Raw genomic sequence first — 19880 nt, forward strand, 5'->3', positions numbered from 1 at the left:
TCCCACAATAAAAAAGCTGATCAATAAAAAGAGAAATGACATGAACATGCCTTCTCAGGAGGCATATTTTCCCTTGCAGATTTAACTCACATGCTCAATATCTGGGTTGGCCACGTGGCTGACAGCAGCTACACAATAAAGTCCTACTCAAGCTGCTGTCCTCTGCAGTAAGGACAGACTCTGAAGTAAATATAAGGATCCAATTCTAGAACGTATTGGGCCCGCTCAGCTCTTATAGCTATAAGGAGGTAAAGGAGAGAAGGGAACTTAGATTGACCTTGCAGAATTGGGTCCAATATTCCATAATTAAAGAAAAGAAAGTAAAAGAATGTTTTACATCTTGCAGTTTTTTCCACTGTAGTTATATTTTGATACTTACAATGGAATGTGTTTTTATGTTAAGCTGCTAGTGATCAGAGAGAGCAGGCAGACTGAAGTAATTGTCTCTGCAGAAGGAATGGTAGTTTTGTGTGTGTGTGTGTGTGTGTGTGTGTGTATTTAGTCAACAGCAAATTGCTGTGTGCTAATGTATATAGTAGCTGCTTTTAAACCTTCAACATTTCTCCTGAATGACCACATAGTTAGCATTCATATTTGTTATTACAGAGTAGGGTTAAAACTCTGGTATCTCAGAAGCAACACTGGTTATCACTGGAAATTGCTAGAGTTTAGGTTTGTATGGCCGACATTATAGAAGAAAATCTGGCTGAGTGTTCAGTCCCAAAGTTACTATTGCCTGAAGGTTATTTTGTTTTAATGCAGGGGTGTCAGAGATCTGGGTTTTGGGCTGGATTTGGCCCATGGATCCCTATCACCTAGTCCCTCGTGCTGCTTCTGTGTCTGAGATGACCCTCACAGTGCGTGCTGGACCAGCCCTGCATGCAGGGCCTGGGAGCTGCACTGAACAAGGTGCCAGGTCCAAGATCTGCATGACCCATGACATCCACCATGGCTGGTCTGGGACTAGGCATGGGGCACCTGTTCCGGCCAGTCTAGGATTCATGTTGCAAGTTGCAACCCTCCAGCCAGTTCAGGACCCATGCTGCATATGGTCCCAAGCCAGCTGGAGCAAGCACTGTATGCAGCATGGGTCCTGAACCTGTGAGGTGTGGGGCATATGGGTCAGGCACCATATACAGCATGGGTCCAGGAGCAGGCACATGCTCTGGATCTGGCATGGGAAGGAGGGAGGGAGAGTCCATGGTACTGATTCAGCCTGTGGACTGGCCCTGTGCCACTCATCCAATCTGCAAGGCCAGATTAATTGGATGCCTGTTTTAATTAATTGACATATAAAAATTGCACATTACTCTTGAACCACTTCTTTTTTAAAAGATCCAAACAGGTAGAAAATATCCACAAAGTAACTATAATGTATGCAGTAGTTATGGAGCAGATTGAAATTTGACTGTTTTTCGATTGGAAACTTCTGACAAAGAAAAGCGGCATTACCTGAGAGGCACTGACTACACTTAACTCTTACAGACTCAGTGGCAGAAGAAAACAGAATGCTTAAACATAAAGCAAAATTATCTCCACCAGAAATAGACCCCATTTTGACTGGATGGAGAAAATCCTATACAAAACATTTACTTATTCTTAAAACCCAATTTCTTCTACCGCTTTCATCCTTCCATTTCCTCTTATTTTTTCACTTACCTTGTATGGATTTGACTTCTGGCTTTTTGGGTTCAGGTCTTTGTAGATGTTTGGGTAGCATGTCATTCTCATTGTGCCACTTTTTCAGACATTGTGGCTCATGGATGGCAATAGATTTAGTTCCATACTCACGGCCACATATGTAACAAATAACTGTTGGTGGCCGTCTTATCACAGGGGGCTGAAAACAACAAATGCAGTTAAGAAACATCGTTTTCAGAATGCTTTTTATACAACTGCTCTTGAAAAGACCTGATATTCTATTGAAATTATTATTTCTATTGATTTTAGTGGGCTTTGATTCAGCTTCAGAAACGTACCTGCACTACTAAATGTCTATGTGGAAAAGGTTGACCAGTTCTTTGATCTGAAGCTATTCTATTTTATTCCATCCAGGAAGAGCACAGACCAATTGCAGATGCTTCCTCAGCCTGATGAAGATGTTTGTACACAAAAGCTTGCAAAGAAGAATTTTTCCAACTATTTTAATTGGTCTAATACAAGATATCAGATTTACCTGAAGAACCCTGTCTGCCTGTGTCCTTAGACCAACGTGGCTACAACCTGTACCTTTAAGTGGCATATATGAATTTTCAGCCTGGAGTGATCAAAGAACTGGTCGACTTTTTCCAAATAGTTATTTAGTAATGCAGGTACCTTTCTGAAACTGAATCAAAGCCCACTGAAATCAATAGAAATAAAAATAGCAATACAATATTAAAGCTGTATTCTGTTCCATCCAGGAAGAGCACAGGCCAACTGCAGACACTTCTTCAACCTGATAAAGGTTGTTTGTACCCAAAAGCTTGCAAAGAAGATTTTTTCCAGCTATTTCAGTTGGTCTAATAGAAGTTATAGGATTTTCCCAAAGAACTTTGTATGCCTACATGCCACTTAGTAACCTTTAACTAATTTGTTATATAGAATTCTACACCCAATCACAGCTTCCTGGCAAATCTGCACCATCGATTTCATCAACTTGTTCTCTTGGTCAAGTTGCTTTATGAAATCCTGTTTCACTTTAGTTGGGGGAGTTGCAGGCAAGTCATAGCAAGGCAGAAACACATGTATTTAAATGTCTCAATTCAGTGGATGTGTCGAGTGATATGTTGACAGTCTGTGAGGCTGAAACCCTTTTTTAAGCCATAAAAATGACAGAAATAACATGGAAGCCACAGGAAAAATGTCTGTAGTTACCCATTTAGCATGTTAACCCTGCCCTAGGGAGACTAAGTATAGAAACAGACACTGCCAAATGAAGCAGCATCAACTCTACTGGGACTTACCTGCTTCATTGGGAAAACATATATTCATGCTGCAGGACAACAGGCAACATGTTATTCTGGAGCTTGAGGAGCCCAGTCTTGCATACACTGGGAACTTCCTCACAGGATTGGACCCCCTGGGGCACTTGTCTGGCTTTTCCCGCTTACAGAGATGCATCCTGGAGAATCTTGGGGTATGTCTTTGTAGGTAGGGAAAGCCAGCATTTCCCTGGCTACAGAGGTACACCCCGGGGTCTCTCTGGTGAACCTTCTTAAATGGGGAAAGCCCAAGGTTTCTCTGCTTACAGAGATGCACCCCAGACTTTCCCTGGCACATTAAAGAATTCCCTAGATGCAAGGATTGGGCCTCTCAAGCCTCCAGAGCACCTACCCGGGGTCACTGCATAGTGCAGGCAATGCCAGGGTGACTGCATTCTCCCTCTACATGCAAAGAGATGTCTGCTAGTAAAAAACAGCACAATCTATTACCACCTTTGTCACGCCCAGAAATTGTGGGCTTTTGTAGCATGATAAGGGATATGGATGTCTGTTTGCTTTACCTTTGTCATGCCATACATTTTTTATGGGAGCACAGGGACCAGTAAAGGTGATGTCTGTTTCCAACCTGAGTCTAAGAGCAGAGCATAGTTAATCCATCATTGCCAATTCAGCCCTTGGCATCTCTGTAAAACTTAACAGTCATGGGGTTTTTTGGTGATTGTGGTACCTGATTCTTGGGAAATTTCAGGTCAGTTGACATCAGATAGCTATGACATTTGTTGCTGCTGGATTGAAACTGGTGCTAAATCAAATAATTAAATTGTCAATCATGAAAGGAAATGGAAATTTTCTCTTTTGCTCACTGATATCAATATGAATGTTGTCATCGACTTCAATGAGAACAGAGCTGGGCTCTAAATAGGGATGTTTTTACCGTGCAGCTGTTTTGTTTGTGGTAAAAAACAGCTCTATGCATAAAGAAATAGGCAGACAGGTTCTATATTTGGGTAACAGAAAAGTACTGTAGTGTTACAAATTATAGGCTAGATTGTACATTTGGAACGTGCCTCACTAGATGTGGTGTGTATACCAGAGCTGCCTCAGAAGTTAGCCCTCAGATGCATTACAGCTCAGATGCATCATAATAATGGGCAGAACCTATTTATTCCCTGTTTTCTTGCTCAGGAGGGATGAGGAGAAAGGATCTACTTGCACCATGCTCTGTTGGAATGTGTCTTACTCAGCTGAGCAGGGATGGAAGATAAGGGCACGGTCTAATCCAACATTTGCTACTTCTTTGTCAGACCTTCAGTTTATTTAAAAAGTTCCATGCAGCCCTTCTTACACTTAAGCCCAAGTCTGAAAATGTCATTACTGCATCATCCATCTAAGCTTTATTTCCTGTATCACAGGTGGGAACCCTATTACATGAAGAAACTAAATACTACTCCACAAAGGAGTATACGATTGTTGGGAAAACTTTGTCTTTGTTCTAAAGATTGTAATGCATAATCAGAATAAGTCTTAAAGAAATACTTTTACTTCAAAGAAATGTTGAAATACGTTGATTCTTTAATCTTATATCCCTTCATCATCTTAATTTCTTTTAGCAATTTCTTTAGCCAAATTTGATAATAGATTATTTTTATTCTGATAATATTTTCTCTTCTGTTCCCCTCTGTAATATAGTGAATTTATACTACTACTGCTGCTACAATGCCTCCTTTATCTTGTTGTTATCAATACCCCTCACACCATCTGCTACTTCACTCCTTGACCTGTGACATCTTGTGTTTTGATTATTTAGTGTACTACTCAGACTTACAAGCTCTCTACATGTTCACTGACTTGGCAAAAGGACTTTGGGGTCTGATCCAAAATGGTTTGAATGCAAAAAAGCATCTTTCTTTTCACCTCAATGAGTTTTGGTCCAGGATGTTAGAATGTAAGCTTTTCAGGGCAGGGGGGTATGTACATTTGTGTACATTTATGGTATGCTATGAATGGTTCTTATTGACACCAAAGCCCATTTCTGGCTCTGGCCTACTCCAGCTAGGTCCTTGTCATTCTGCCAGCTAAGCTACATTTACAACAACATTAAAGCTTCTTTTATACTGCCCCAATGGTATAAAAGAAAAAAATACTACTTACAATTTGTTTGGAATGTTTGCTTTAAAAAAATTCAACTCTGGAAATTTTATCTCCCGAAGGGGGAATAAATATATCCCAAAATGTCGTACCTGAGCCCTTACTACAATATATTCTATCTCCCTTCTAAAAATGTGGACTGCATAGATAATTTTAAAACAAAAAGTGAAAGAGAATTCTCTTCACTATTTCCAGTAACAGCTCTTTACTAAACTACGGAATCTCAGTGACGAACAGGTTTGTTTGGAAATGTTAAGGCTACTGGCGTTCAACATTCATTTACTTTTTCCCTTCTTCAAACCAATACTACCCAAATGTCACATCTGGAAAGATCATTGTTTGAAATAATATTATTTTTGGAAATTACCAGATGCCAGTTCAAGGAATTTTCCAACCCAGACTACTCATAGGCCAGGGACTAGACTGTCTGCTATTTACTGTTCTGTATTATGTTTTTTACCATTAAAGAGAGCAACAACAGAAAAGACCTGTTCCTGAGAAACTTGTCCTTATAAAAATACCTACAGATACTTGACCAAGTGCCTAGGGTTTGTGTGTGTTTTAGTTATTTTTAGTTATTTGACTCAAATAAATAAGCAAACAAGGGTGTTTGTGCACTGCATATTAGACACAAGGGTAATATAGTAAAAATTCAGTTTGTAATAGTCCCAGGAAAGCTAGTGCCAATTATTGGGTTGGGAATGTGTAAAACTCTAGGTCTGATTAAGAGAATGGATGCCGCTGAAGGACTAGAAAGCAAGAACATAAAAGAAGAGTTTTATGATGTATTTCAAGGCATAGACCTGGATAGGCTGGACAAGTGGGCAGAAAACAACAGGATGCAGTTCAACAAGGAGAAATGCAAAGTGCTGCACCTAGGGAGGAAAAATGTCCAGCACACCTACAGCCTAGGAAATGACCTGCTGGGTGGCACGGAGGTGGAAAGGGATCTTGGAGTCCTAGTGGACTCCAAGTTGAACATGAGCCGGCAGTGTGACGAAGCCATCAGAAAAGCCAATGGCACTTTATCGTGCATCAGCAGATGCATGACAAATAGGTCCAGGGAGGTGATACTTCCCCTCTATAGGGCGTTGGTCAGACCGCAGTTGGAGTACTGCGTGCAATTCTGGGCGCCACACTTCAAGAAGGATGCGGATAACCTGGAGAGGGTACAGCGAAGGGCAACTCTTATGGTCAAGGGCCTGCAGACCAAGCCCTACGAGGAGAGACTAGAGAAACTGGACCTTTTCAGCCTCCGCAAGAGAAGGTTGAGAGGCGACCTTGTGGCTGCCTATAAGTTCATCACGGGGGCGCAGAAGGGAATTGGTGAGGATTTATTCACCAAGGTGCCCCCGGGGGTTACAAGAAACAATGGCCACAAGCTAGCAGAGAGCAGATTTAGACTGGACATTAGGAAGAACTTCTTCACAGTTCGAGTGGCCAAGGTCTGGAACGGGCTCCCAAGGGAGGTGGTGCTCTCCCCTACCCTGGGGGTCTTCAAGAGGAGGTTAGACGAGTATCTAGCTGGGTTCATTTAGACCCAGCACTCTTTCCTGCTTATGCAGGGGGTCGGACTTGATGATCTATTGAGGTCCCTTCCGACCCTAACATCTATGAATCTATGAATCTATGAATAGGGAAACTGTCAACTGAGTACAAGATAGAATTAAGAGAACCAAATACTTCTACCATACATGCTCCAAGAAATGTTCCCTTTTTACTAAGGGAGAAATTGAAAAAGGAATTAGATAGGTTTGTTAACATGGACATAATAGAAAAACTAGAGCAACCGACTGCTTGGGTTCATTCGTTGTCCATAATAGAAAAAAGATGGATCCTTGAGATTGTGTCTGGATCCTAAGCAAATGAACAGGTACATCAAATGGGAGCATTTTCCTATTCCTGCCAAGGAAGAGTTTTTTGGCAGCATGGCAGAAGCAAAATATTTCTCCGCTTTGGATTCCTCTTCTGAATTTTGGCAAGTTTACTTAGTAAAGAATTAGCACTAGATTATGTGCCTTCAATACACTCTTTGGAAGGTATTGCTTTTGTAGGTTTCCTTTTGGACTGTGTTCTGAATCTGAATTATTTCACAGAAAGGTGCAACAAATTTTTTAAGTTCTTAATTTTTTATAGTTCTTAATGGAACTATGGTTTATATTGATGATGTATTATTTTGGGGAAATACTATAGAAGGACATGGCTTGAGGTAAAAAAGGCACTAGAAAGAGCTCACAGAGCAGGTTTGAAACAGAATCAACAGAAATACCAATTCAGGGTCAAAGGAATAACATAACTGGGAGAAAAGCTCTCTGAGAAAGGGTTGCAAATCAATCCTGCAAGCGTTAAAGCCATTACAAACACCCCACACCCTCCAGATAAAGAAGGAGTGCAAAGATTACCAGGAATGATCAGTTTTGTAGGGAAATATCTACCTAACATAGCAGAGCAGACCAAACACCTTAGGTCACTCCTACATAAGAATACTCAATGGATATGGGAACATGAACATGAAACTGAATTAAAAAACTTGAAGGAAAAAATAATGAAAGCTCCAGTACTAAAAGACCCATTTAATTGTCAGTAGGTGCTTCTAAAGAAGCCACTGGAGCAGCTTTGCTTCAAAAACATGGGGATAGCTGGAGACCAGTAGCATATATATCTAGGGTACTCTCTAAGTTAGTGTATCTATAAGCACAAATTGAGAAAGAAAGTTTAGCTCTGGTATATGGCTGTAAGAAATTTCATGTATTCATCTATGGGAAGTCTGTGATAGCTGAAACTGATCATAAGCCTTTGGTAAGTTATCAGACATGCCACCCACATTACAGAGACTTTTCTTTCAACTGCAGATATATGATCTAGACATGCAGTACATGCCAGGAAACAATCTACTTATTGCAGATACGTTGTCCAGGGAATATGATACAATGGAAAATGACAGAATTCCAGACAAAGACATAGTACATGTTAATCTAATTAAAAGAATGATTCCTGTCACAGATAAAATGTGGGCACTAATTGCAGAAGCTACTACTCAGGACCACACTGCAAAAAGTGATAACAGCTATTTGTGCTGCTTGGCCTGGAAAATATATACCTAGCCCCTACTCTTAGTTCAAGGAGGACCTGTCAGTCCTGGATGGCATTTTATTCAAAGGCTCATGACTTCTTGTTCCAGCAGTGCTAAAGAAAGACATGCTAAACAGAATACATGAGGGGCATCTAGACACTGAAAAATGCAAAAGGAGAGCAAGAGGTGCTCTATATTGGCCCAACATAAATAATGACATAGAAAATGGTGTAAGGGCATATACAACTTACTTAAAGTTCAGATAAGTGGAAAGAAAAGAACCCATGATGGGCATGGAGGAGCCTGTAGCTCCTTGGTATCAAGTGGACTTAGTCATGCATGTAGGAAAAAATTATGTATTAGTGCTGGATTATTATTCTGAAATTGCTGACACTATCCTGAAATTGTATTGCTCAAAAGCACAACAGCAAACCATGTCACAACTCAAGTCAAATCGATTTTTGCTAGACATGGGGTATCCCACCCCATACTGGTGAACAAGTTAAGAGGCTGTGACTTAGATGACTACACAGTCCGGTGGGTGGTGAATTGGCTGGAGGGTCATACCCAGAGAGTCGTAGTGGATGGGTTGGTATCGACCTGGAAGGGTGTGGGCAGTGGGGTCCCACAGGGCTCGGTCCTTGGACCGATACTCTTCAATGTCTTCATTAGCGACTTGGACGAGGGAGTGAAGTGTCCTCTGTCCAAGTTTGCAGATGACACAAAACTGTAGGGATAAGTGGACACACCGGAAGGCAGGGAACAACTACAAGCAGACCTGGACAGGTTGGACATATGGGCGGAAAACAACAGAATGCAATTCAACAAGGAGAAATGCAAGTGCTGCACCTAGGGAGGAAAAATGTCCAGCATACCTACTGCCTAGGAAATGACCTGCTTGGAGGCATGGAAGTGGAAAGGGATCTTGGAGTCCTAGTGGATTCCAAGGTGAACATGAGTTGGCAGTGTGATGAAGTCATCAGGAAAGCTAATGGCACTTTATCGTGCATCAGCAGATGCATGACAAACAGATCCAAGGAGTTGATACTTCCCCTCTATCGGGCGCTGGTCAGACCGCAGTTGGAATACTGCATGCAATTTTGGGCGCTGCACTTCAAGAGGGATGTGGATAACCTGGAGAGGGTCCAGAGAAGGGCCACTTGTATGGTTAAGGGCTTGCAGGCCAAGCCCTATGAGGAGAGACTAGGGCACCTGGACCTCTTCAGCCTCCGCAAGAGAAGGTTGAGAGTGCTTTAACTATGGGTTGAACTAATGTATTAATCCCTTGTGCATTTCAAAATGGCCACAAGACACTTTTATCTAAAGCTTATTCAATGAGGTTTAGATAAACCACCCCTATGGATATTTTGAAATGCATAGGGGCTTAATACATGTGATAGTGAGGCGATGCTGGGGCGTTTTAATTAGAACATGGAGCAGACTTGATTAATCAAATCTGCTCTGACACATTCTAATTAAAATGTGAATGAGCCCATCTACAGGCACCCACAAGACTGTATATTGAAGAGAGAAGGGACTTTCTACTGCTTGCAATGATAACATTCTAATATAATAATGGGCTTAGTCCATCAGTCTGTCTGTCCATAACACTCTTGGAGCAGTCTGACTGGTTACTGAAACAACCAATCAGAGTGCTCCAAGAGCATTCTGGACAGGAGGTGGCAGTGGCAGTGCAGTGGAGCACCACAATGATGGTAGGGATGGAGGGGACAGAGTAGAAAGATGAGGCCAGCACTGCTGGCCTCACCACCCCCTGGCCCTGCTCCCTGGAGATGGTGGCGATGGCACGGGGTGCTGGCCGAGGGGGCCGGAGGGGATGGTGGGGAAGGTTCCCACCCCTGCTCCTGGGAGGTGGCAGTGGCACGGCGTGGTGGGTGGTGGCGCTCTGTCCCTACCCCCCACCCCCTGGCATTCCTGATGGGCAAATGTCTAGTTCCTTAATAAAGCTCTTTCAAGGCTTTTTTTGTCCATTCTTATTTACCGTTTTTGTCTTTACATTTACAAATAACTTCTAACAAACTGACCAAATCTATTCCTGTTGAAATTAATGGAAAGTCAGTTATTGACTTAAAAGACAGGAGCAGGAGCAGGGCATGCTATGTGGAAATACATGATATTTGAAGGTGTTTCAATTTTTTTAAGTGGGTGAATAATGTTGTGTTAGAGCAGGTTATGCTGTAAAGTTTTTACTGGAACAGAGAAAGGTAACAGAACAGATTCTGTGTTAGGATGTATGATACTGCAGAAGAAAGACATAGCTAACATTTGTATTTTGTGGGTAGGTATTACAATAGGCAAAAACAGCAGATGGCAGCACCAGATGCTAGAGATAGATACTATAGGATTTTAGGATTAAAGTTATCACTTTCTGTTGCAAAAGAAATTATGAAAAGAACATTCATATCAGATACTGTTAATCTGCATAGTAAGAGTTGTGCATTCTCTAGCTCAGACCTTGGTTTAAAGAATATAATACTCAATGTTGGCAGTCCCTTGATATGAAATGACAGAATGTAATACTATGCATTACAATATAATCTAAATGGTATGCAAGAATAGAAATCTCCAAACTGATTTGACTCCTGAAAGCCAGTTAGGCAAAGGCTGTTGTTTGCTTTATATACAGTTAGACTTGACTGATTCAACTGAGTCCATACTTTGTATTCTTGTTTGCCATCATTCGGAGTAAAAAAGTAGTAATGTACCAGGTAAAGTGTTTTGCTCCAGAGGCGTGAGTTTAAGATTCACTCTGACTTCTACTGAAAGCTATCTTCAGGATTCCCAGCTGTAAATGGATACCTGGTCATTCAGTTTGGGGAGTCAAAGACAGCTGGGAGTGCTACTGGCTACAAAACCTGGTGTGCCTTAACTATGGTAGCCCAACAAGCCCAGGGGCTTGAATATTCCAACTGGCTTTATCTGGAGTTGTATGAATGCTTTGGTAGAGGCTGGGAGTGTCTAAATGAGTTGCTAAATGCACAGTAGACTAATTCTACTAAACATCAATGCATCATGACAAAAGCCATGCAAATGTGCTAATGCACAGTAGAATTAGTCTACTGCACATTAGTGTCACAAAATAACTGCATTGGCAATACTGTGCAGTAGTGCTGATTACGGCACATTAAGTTAGTATCTGTTATTACAGGTACTAAACTTAATGCGCTGTAGTTACGGCACATTAATGAATGTGTAGACATGCCGACTGAAGAAAATCAGGACTAGCGTAGAAATGGTGGCTCACATCATCTGCTCCTCCTAGTTTCTATGTGCTACTTCAGGGCTACGAAGAAACCATAGAGCTATGGTAATCAGCTGGTACAGGGGTCCCTAGTGAGAAGATCTCTAGGTAGCAAAGACTTCCTATAGCAGCTCTGATCTGATTATCAGCACAAGAGGCCTGGCCAGGGGCAAGGTGTGGAACCAAGGATCACTAAACCTCAGATAGCAGCAGCAGTTGTAAAGGCTCCCTTTGACCAGTGACTTTAGGGCAAAAATTAGATGAGCCCTGAGATTCTTCAAATGAACGCTTGCCCCAGAACTAAAATATAGAGGCATAACTGGCCAGTACTGCACCCTAGGCAGTTGCTCCTCACCACTCTGCAGCTTCCTTGCAGTGCCTTCAGCTCTGGAGATTCCAGCTGTGGGGAAAGCGGAGCAGTGGTGGCACCGAATAAGTGTCTGGAGGTTTGCTGCTGCTGGGGGAGATGGTCCCTCTTTTTTGCCACCAACATGCACGCAAAGTAACCAAAATAACACTGGTTTTCAGTGGCAAAAAATGAGGTGACATCTTCTCCCAGCAGCAGAAATTCCATTTCCCAGAATGTCCTTCACTCTCTCTCTCTCTTACACACACCCCGTCTGCTACTGCTGTTGCTCTGATTCCACCCTACTAAATATGGAGCTGGAAGCTGCAGGACAGATGCAGAAGGTACAGAGGGAGGGGAACAGATAGTGAGAACAGGAGATGCCCCCTGCTTTATTCTGGCATGCTCCCCTCCCCCACTTTAGGAAGAGCCTCTGATTTGTGCCCAACTTGCCCACTCATCCTTATACTAGCAGGCTCTCTAGAATAATTTTCCTTACCAAGAATGTCACTAAAACCTGGTGTTGTTCTCTTCATCTCCCCCTTCTTTCTACCCCAAAGATGTGCCCTAAAGCAGCATTCCCCCAAGCAGACATGCTTGGATGCAGTCCCTTGAATTAACCCAGTATTCTGACTGTATACTGTATTTGCCAAACTACTCTTACTGCCTACCCAACACACATCCTCCTGGGAGCAAAGGAGTTTGATATTATATAATCAGCCACCATTTATTTACTCCTAATATATTTTTCACTGGTCACATCTACCCAAGACGTTTACTGTGCAGTAGATTAATTAGCTTTGCATTAAACATCTTGGAGTCTACATGTGTGTCCCTATTAGGCTGGAGTAAACTAATTTACTTTGCACATAAATGACAAGTACTGTCTTGCTGCAGAGTAAAAAACTTTGCAGCAGCAGCACATGTGTAGACAGTGACACAGCTGGCTGGGGCATGAGGGTGCTTTAGTGCAGGGGCTGCTGACCAGCTAGCTCCATGCTGAATGCCCCAGCCAGCCCCTCTGTAGCAGGTTGAGCTGAGGGGGCACGCTGCCAGCCAGGGCTGATCTAACTTGGCCCAATGTGCTGCAGGCCTGGGCACAAGTTCAAATGGCAATAGACTCCGGAGTTTATTGTTCTGGAGTTTATTGCTCTCAGGCACATATTCAGGCACATATTGTTCTCCAGAGTTTATTGGTTTGCATTAATTGCATGCCCCTTAGTAGCAAACTGAAGAGGAACTGGTTAGGTAAACAAAAGTACTTGCTTGAAAGGCCAGCTCTGTAGATGATGTATTTCTTTTGCAATCTTTTTGCTATCTTGATGCCATCTAGCACATCCATGCTCTGCTTTCTAAATTGATCCATTCCCATCTCTGCTTCTAAAGTGCAGATTTATATATAGAATAATGGCTCCATAAATTTAAAAATACTTTCATTGCCCTTAAAAATTTCTGTGTTGAAGGTACTCAATTTACAAATACAAGATTTTTTTTCCAATGGCTAGAACTCAGCCTCATGTTTGAAAATGCAAGTAGGCTCTGTGGGCATGCATGCGTGTGTCATCACTAATAATAAGGTTCTACAGAACAAACTACAGTCAGTCCTACCTATGCTCTGTACTACCCCAACTAATGCCACTGGGGTTGAACAGCTCTAACTGACCATGCTAAGCAATGCTGTTAGTGGTGGTGCCAAGAAAGAAAAGAATCCACTTCAGTTCATCTTGGCCCCATTTGTTCTGCAATGGTCCAAGGAGTACAAAAACAGTAATAACTTATGTCAAGTCAGCACAAGTAATCTGCTGGACAGGAGAGTGAGATGTTCACTTTCTGTAACACAATATACTTTAAACAATTTTCCCCCTACAGAACTGAAATACAGATATTTCTTCTTTTCTGATATTAAAAAACACCTATCCTTTATTTTTTTCTTTACAAATATATAGTAACATCCAAGAGCTAACTTCACTCATATGTAAGCATTCTTCACTCATATGTATTGTAATAGCATCTTTAATTGTACAGTTACACTGCATTTCAGAACGATACAAGCTACAAGGTGAATGGAATACAATGAGAATGCATACTTTTCTCTGTTCGATACATACAATGTAATATTTGCATTACTTATATGTCTTATGCCACTTGATCATGATACAGAGAAACCCTGTTGTGAAGTGGGCCTGATACACCAATGAATCTTATGATCTTAATTGGCCCCAATTATTACAATATCTGAGCATCTCACAATCAATATACTCGTGTCCTCACAACACCTCTACAAATTAAGGAAATGCTCTTACAACACAGGGGCTAAGGCAAATACAGGTTAAGCTCTGATTTTAAAGGCTATTAAATGTTGCTCCATTTGCAGGCCTAAATGATCTAGGGCCAGTCCACGTCAGCTTTGTAGATGCCCCACTTAGATGCCTCGCATCTAAGGCATGTGATTCAATCAATCAAGTGCCTAGACAGTCTATACAGTGAACAGGGAGACATAAAAGTGAGCCAGAACACCAAGGTACTTAGTGGGGAAGTGCCTACAGCAAACCAATAGGAAATGGAGTGTGTCTGCAGAAAAGGACCTGGGAATTACAGGGGACAATAAGCTGAATATGAGATAACAGTGTGCCCTTGTTGCCAAGGAAGCTAACAGCATACTAGGCTGCATTAGTAGAAGCATTGCCCGCAGATTGAGGGAAGTGATTTTTTCCTTCTATTTGACACTGGTGAGGCCACACCTGGAGTATTGTGTCCAGTTTTGCCCCCACCCTCTCTCCCCCAAGAAACGTTGTGGACAAATTGGAGAGAGGGCAACAAAGATGGTTATGGACTGGGGAACATAACTTATAAGGAGAGGCTGAGGGAACTGGGCTTATTTAGTTTGGAGAAGGGAAGACCGAGGAGGGACTTCATAGCAACCTTCAGCTACCTGAAGGGTGGTTTCAAAGAGGATGGAGCTAGGCTGTTGTTAGTGGTGATGGATGACAGAGCAAGGAGCAATGGTCTCAAGTTGTGGCAAGGGAAGTTTTCCCTAATACCTTACCTAAATTTTCTCACTAGGAGGGTAATAAAGCACTGCAATAGACTATCCAGAGAGGTTGTGGAGTCTCCATCCTAGGAGATTTTTAAGACCTGGATAGATAAAGCTTGGCTGGGATGATCTAGGTGGGAATGTTCCTACTTTGAGCAGAGGGTTTGACTAGACGATGTCCTGACGTCCATTCCAACCCTAATTTTCTATGAATTTAGACCCCAGGACTAGGGACAGAAGTTACACATAGACCAGTTTAAGTGATCAGAAACTGTAACAGAATAGAAGGTCAGTGCACATAAACCAGTTTAAAATAGCTGAAACTGGTTTAAGATAAACCTGGTTGAATGTAGTATCAGACTTAACTGATTTAGGTCAAACAAGTTTATGAAACTTCTGTTTCACACCCCTTCCTGGTTCAAGTTAAATCAGAGTTCCCCAGCATTTTGCAGACCTGGGCTGGGCTATCTGTTCCAGAAAGCAGGGCTGGCCCCACCTCTCTGCTCCCTAGGAAAAGGGCTGGCTCCCTTTTCTACCCTTCTTCCCTCACCCCTGGCAAATCCTGGCTGGGGTCTGGGGCCAGGGAGGAGGGTTAAACTTCCCTTCCCCCAAATACAGAGCTGCCTTGCCCTGCCCTGCTCTGTGAAACTTACTGCTGACCAGTGGTGATGCGTAGGGGGTGTTCAGGGGTGCACGTGCATCCCCTGAGTGTGCTGGTGCACCCCCTGACAGCCAGCACTTCCTGGTTAGATGACGGGTAGGGAGTCAGGTGGGAGCACTGGTGCCCCCCCTGTGAGCTCCAGCTGGGGAGCGGGGACACCAGGAGAAGCACCACTGCCACTTTTGGGAGCACTGCTGGTGCTTTTGGGTCAGCAAGATCAGTCGCAGGAGATCCCCACCCCACCAGTTGATGAGATCGGCCCAGGAGGCACCAGTCGCCTATGCCGCTGACTGTGACTGCAGACTACAAATCCCAGAGGCACCTGGAAGCAGGAAAAGGAAGTGATGAGTAACCATGCAGAGTCCTGCTGCTGTGATTCTGGACTGCAGATCCCAGAGACCTTGGGGGCAGTAGGAAGACGAAGCAAATAACAGCCCATGCTGGCTGTTTGTTACAGAGCCATGCTCTAGTGCCCCCTGGCTTCTGGCCTGAGCCACTGAAGGCATGTGGCTGCAATTTCTGAATCAAAAGTGAGTATCTGTTCATTTGCTTATTGGTTCAATCTTTGCAGCTTCGACTAACCTGCAAAGACTGTATCAATTAAGCCTTGGGCTTTTTGACTGCCTGTACTTAGTCCAGGTATCTGACTCAGGGCTGCAAAGGAGAAACTTCTATAATCTTGAGATTCAGAGTGTCCTGATTAGACATGTCGACCCATTTGACAGCACAGCTAAGTTGAGTTCGTTATGAAGCACTGCAACTTTTTTCCCCAGTCTTGAATATGGCTGGCAATGGTGATGTTGCTGCCCACCTTTTGCCCAATTGCCACATAGAGAACTCACCCAGGAAGTAGGAGAACTTAGGCTGACTTCAGGTACCTCCCATAACAATTTAGGTAACAGCAAACAGAGATGGCAGTTGTATAACTGGGTGATCAACACGTGAACCACTTCTGAGCATTCACAGTAGCCCAAGTCTAGGTTCCAAAAGATTTTTCAGTCCAGAATGTAGGTGACTAATGAGTCTAGGCACCTCTGCAGTTTTGCAGCTGCTGGAAGGGGTGAATATTTTGACTTAGATGCCTAAATTCCATATAAATCTCGTGTATGTGTTTACCAGGTCCATTTGGTTCTAGTCTGTAAGACTGCTAAATCATACTTTCAGAAATGAGGGAAGCATTTAGGAAACCAAGTCCCATGAAGGATTAGGTCCTTTATTTCGATGCCTCACCATGAACCAACAAGTCTAACTCTTATTTTTTTAAATCAAACCTTAGAGGATGCAGAAATGCACACACAAACAAACAAAGAATCCTAGCTATTTTATCAGTGTTCATGTAGGGTTTTGCTAATAGGAATTGGCCCTGTCAATCTTGTTTCCTGCATCAATTTCAGTGGAAAAACTGTGCAATCTGTGTACTTATTTGTTTGTTATGCTCCGAGTTGCTGGCTTTGAACATATGAGCTCCAGTGAATTAACGCAGAGTAATGTAAAACAGCTGAAATGATTAAAGGATAAGGAAACATTATGGTTCACATTAATTGAATACAAAAAAATTTGATATCTGTTTAAACATGCTAGAAAATGCAAATCCGCCTTAAAGTAGCACAATAGAATCCTAACAGATACTGGTCTCTTGTGGTTCCCCACAGGAAAGTAGGAAGTAGGAACTTAAATGTCTTGTTTTAACAGGAAAGATGAAAAGAGGAAGAAAAAGGATTGAAAATTCTGTGATTTTCCCATATGCACACAGTATTCCTCTCCACTCATTGCTCGTCTGGGAAGCATCTGCAGCAAAAAGACCTCTCTGAAAGCAGATGGCTTTGAAATTAGGGTGTGATGAGAATTTATGAATCTCTAAGATGTCAGGTGTCTATTATCGAAAGAATCACAGATCAGATGTTTAATAATTTACCTTGTCTGGTATGGCTGGTGCAGCCCCACCTTTTTGTTCACATTTACTAGATTGATTGTTGCGTGCTGCAAGGCCAGAGCTAGGACCTCTCACAGATCTAGTAGTATTGGAGCATGAAGGGCCCAGACCACTGTCCTTTGATTTGCAACTCCTTTGGTGCACAGAGAGATGGTTAGGAAGGAAACTGTGTCCACAGTTACGACAAGGTATAAGCTGGGCCTGAGCACTTTGGTATGCCACTTCATTTGTGGCATTAATATCATAGGAACCACCAGTTAGAGCCTGAGGTTTACTGGGCACTGGTCTTCTGAGATGCTTTGGTAATTTCTCATTTTCAATATGCCACTTCTCCAAGCATTTGGGCTCATGGATGTCCAGAGATTGTGACCCAAATTCTCTCCCACAGATATAGCACACCTTAAAGCCAGGTCTCCTTGGTGGAATGACTGGTCGTTTCAATTGACTCTGAGACATGCTTGAAGTACTTGACCGTTTTGATAATATTACTGTGCCTGGTCTCCTCTTCCCAGTGCCTGTTTTTACTATGGAATCTACAGTCACTATTGCTGGCAAAACTGTGGGAAGATTTGACGCACTGGATGTTGCAACCTGTTTTGAAGGCAGGATGGTAGAGATATTAGTGGGGGCCTCTCCAGCACTTGGCAGAGTTTTATTATTTTTGCTCAAATTCTTTTTCTTTCCAGTTGTTTCCATTAAGAATACAATGTTCCATGAATGCTCTCTCTCTACTTTACACAGGGGGACTTGAGGAACTGAGAAGGTCTTTTGTTTAGTGTGATGCTCACTTTTGTTGACTTCACTTCCCTGAGCTGAACACAGCAGATGCTTTAATACCGTATCCAGTTGATCTTCCAGTTCAAGTGGTTTTGATTTGTTTTTTCTGTGCTTTCTTGTTTTGTTTTGGGTTGGGTTTTTTTGCTGTTTGTTTGAAAGAAATTAAATAAGATATCAATAATTAACGTCTCTCTCAAAAGTTGGCAACAAGAGATTTAGCAAGAATGTATTTACTCTACTATTATGCCATACTTCCAAATACCATACAAATAAGAAAGGCCATAACAAATGTTCAACTTATAATTATACCTGCCAAATTATTTTATTATAGAAATCTGAAACTTTAACTTAAGCAGTGTGAAACTATGAGAAGTAAAAATAAATAAATAATGAGTTTGCATGAAGCCCTTTAAATTCAAACTACTGAGCTTCACATAGTTCTATGTTATTAGGAAGTTTTAACTTCATTTCTGGCTTATGTAGTTAATTCATAAAATGTAGTTAAATCATGACATTTCCCAATGCTATTGTATTCTGCAGCTACTATGTATTCCATCTCTTAGGGTCTTATGGTCAGCTTTTCGTATTTACATGTATATGTGAGGAGTGGTTAGGTTAAGGAGATGTGAATCATCCCTTTTTCTTTGGCCTTGTGTTTTAGACTCATGACTGCATTTCCTCAGAGAGACAGATTTTTCTCTCTCCTATGTTTATCTTTATGACCCTCTTAAATAACACTATTTTGAATTTCTACAGCTATAGAGACTTCTATCACTGCAAGGAGAGTTTGAGGAAGAGATAAAAATTAAAATGTATACTCCACTGACTTACATGCTTACAGCTATCCAAATTTAACTTGGTGTCTTATCTAAAGCCACACATCATTACGAATATGACAGACATCTCTTGCCCCACACTATAAACTCTAACCTCTGAGCCAGACTGGTTCCCTATCACAACAGTAGTCAAACTTCCTTCCTCTAACTGAGAATAAATGAAGGAGACTTCTTTATGAGACCACGCACTCTTTAAATAGCCAAAGTGGTTGCTAGAGGACAATACTAGTTTCTCCTTTCTTTTCCAGGGTCTGATTTTGTCATTCCTACATCTCTTCCAGTTCTTTCCAGGTCACAAGCAAACAATAATGTTTAGGATAATCCTGCACAGTGGAGCATTATGCCACCCCTAGACTCTCTCATTATTCGCTGAATTTCACTGTGGGAGAAATTCTCCTGCGATCAGAAAGCCTGACTGTGGCTTGATTATTTTTGAAGTAAATTGTGCTAGAAACACTATATACCTTACCTCAGGAAAATACAGGAAACCTTGACTATTCATGCTGACCTAAGATTTTATTTTAATCATTTTTGCATATGTAACATTTAAACAAATATCTTGTTCTGAATTACTTTTTATCTCCATGACACCATCCTTCCATGCATTTCTGATTCAGGGTTGACTGGCAGACAAGTTCACAATCACAGATGTAACGAATTTGAAAATCCAGACATCATTCTGGCATATGAAGATGATTCTATGTAAGGAAAAAAATACAGGATGTGTTACTGACAAACTAGATAAAACCCTTAACATGAAATTTTCAAGTAGGTATATTTCTAGATTTGCACTCGAAATTCACAGTGAAAACAAAAACAAAATTAGCAATACATTTTGGAGCATACCACTTCTCTGGGAGAGCAAGAGAATTAACTATATAACCAC

At 41.9% G+C, this 19880-nt stretch overlaps 1 protein-coding gene across 1 annotated transcript in view; it reads right to left on the reverse strand.

The window, feature by feature from the left end:
• Positions 1–19880, reverse strand: part of LOC102564834 (zinc finger protein 474) — a 38707-nt gene that overhangs the window by 3313 nt on the left and 15514 nt on the right. The window contains exons 2-4 of the mRNA XM_014608605.3: positions 19568–19692; positions 17364–18302; positions 1660–1840 (exon numbers count right to left, since the gene is read on the reverse strand). Coding sequence (XP_014464091.2) covers positions 1660–1840; positions 17364–18077 — 895 coding nt within the window. The 5' untranslated portion in view covers positions 18078–18302; positions 19568–19692. The remainder of the gene's footprint in view (positions 1–1659; positions 1841–17363; positions 18303–19567; positions 19693–19880) is intronic.

The sequence above is a fragment of the Alligator mississippiensis genome, chromosome 3, assembly GCF_030867095.1.
Source record: "Alligator mississippiensis isolate rAllMis1 chromosome 3, rAllMis1, whole genome shotgun sequence".
In the NCBI taxonomy this organism is placed as follows: Eukaryota; Metazoa; Chordata; order Crocodylia; family Alligatoridae; genus Alligator; species Alligator mississippiensis.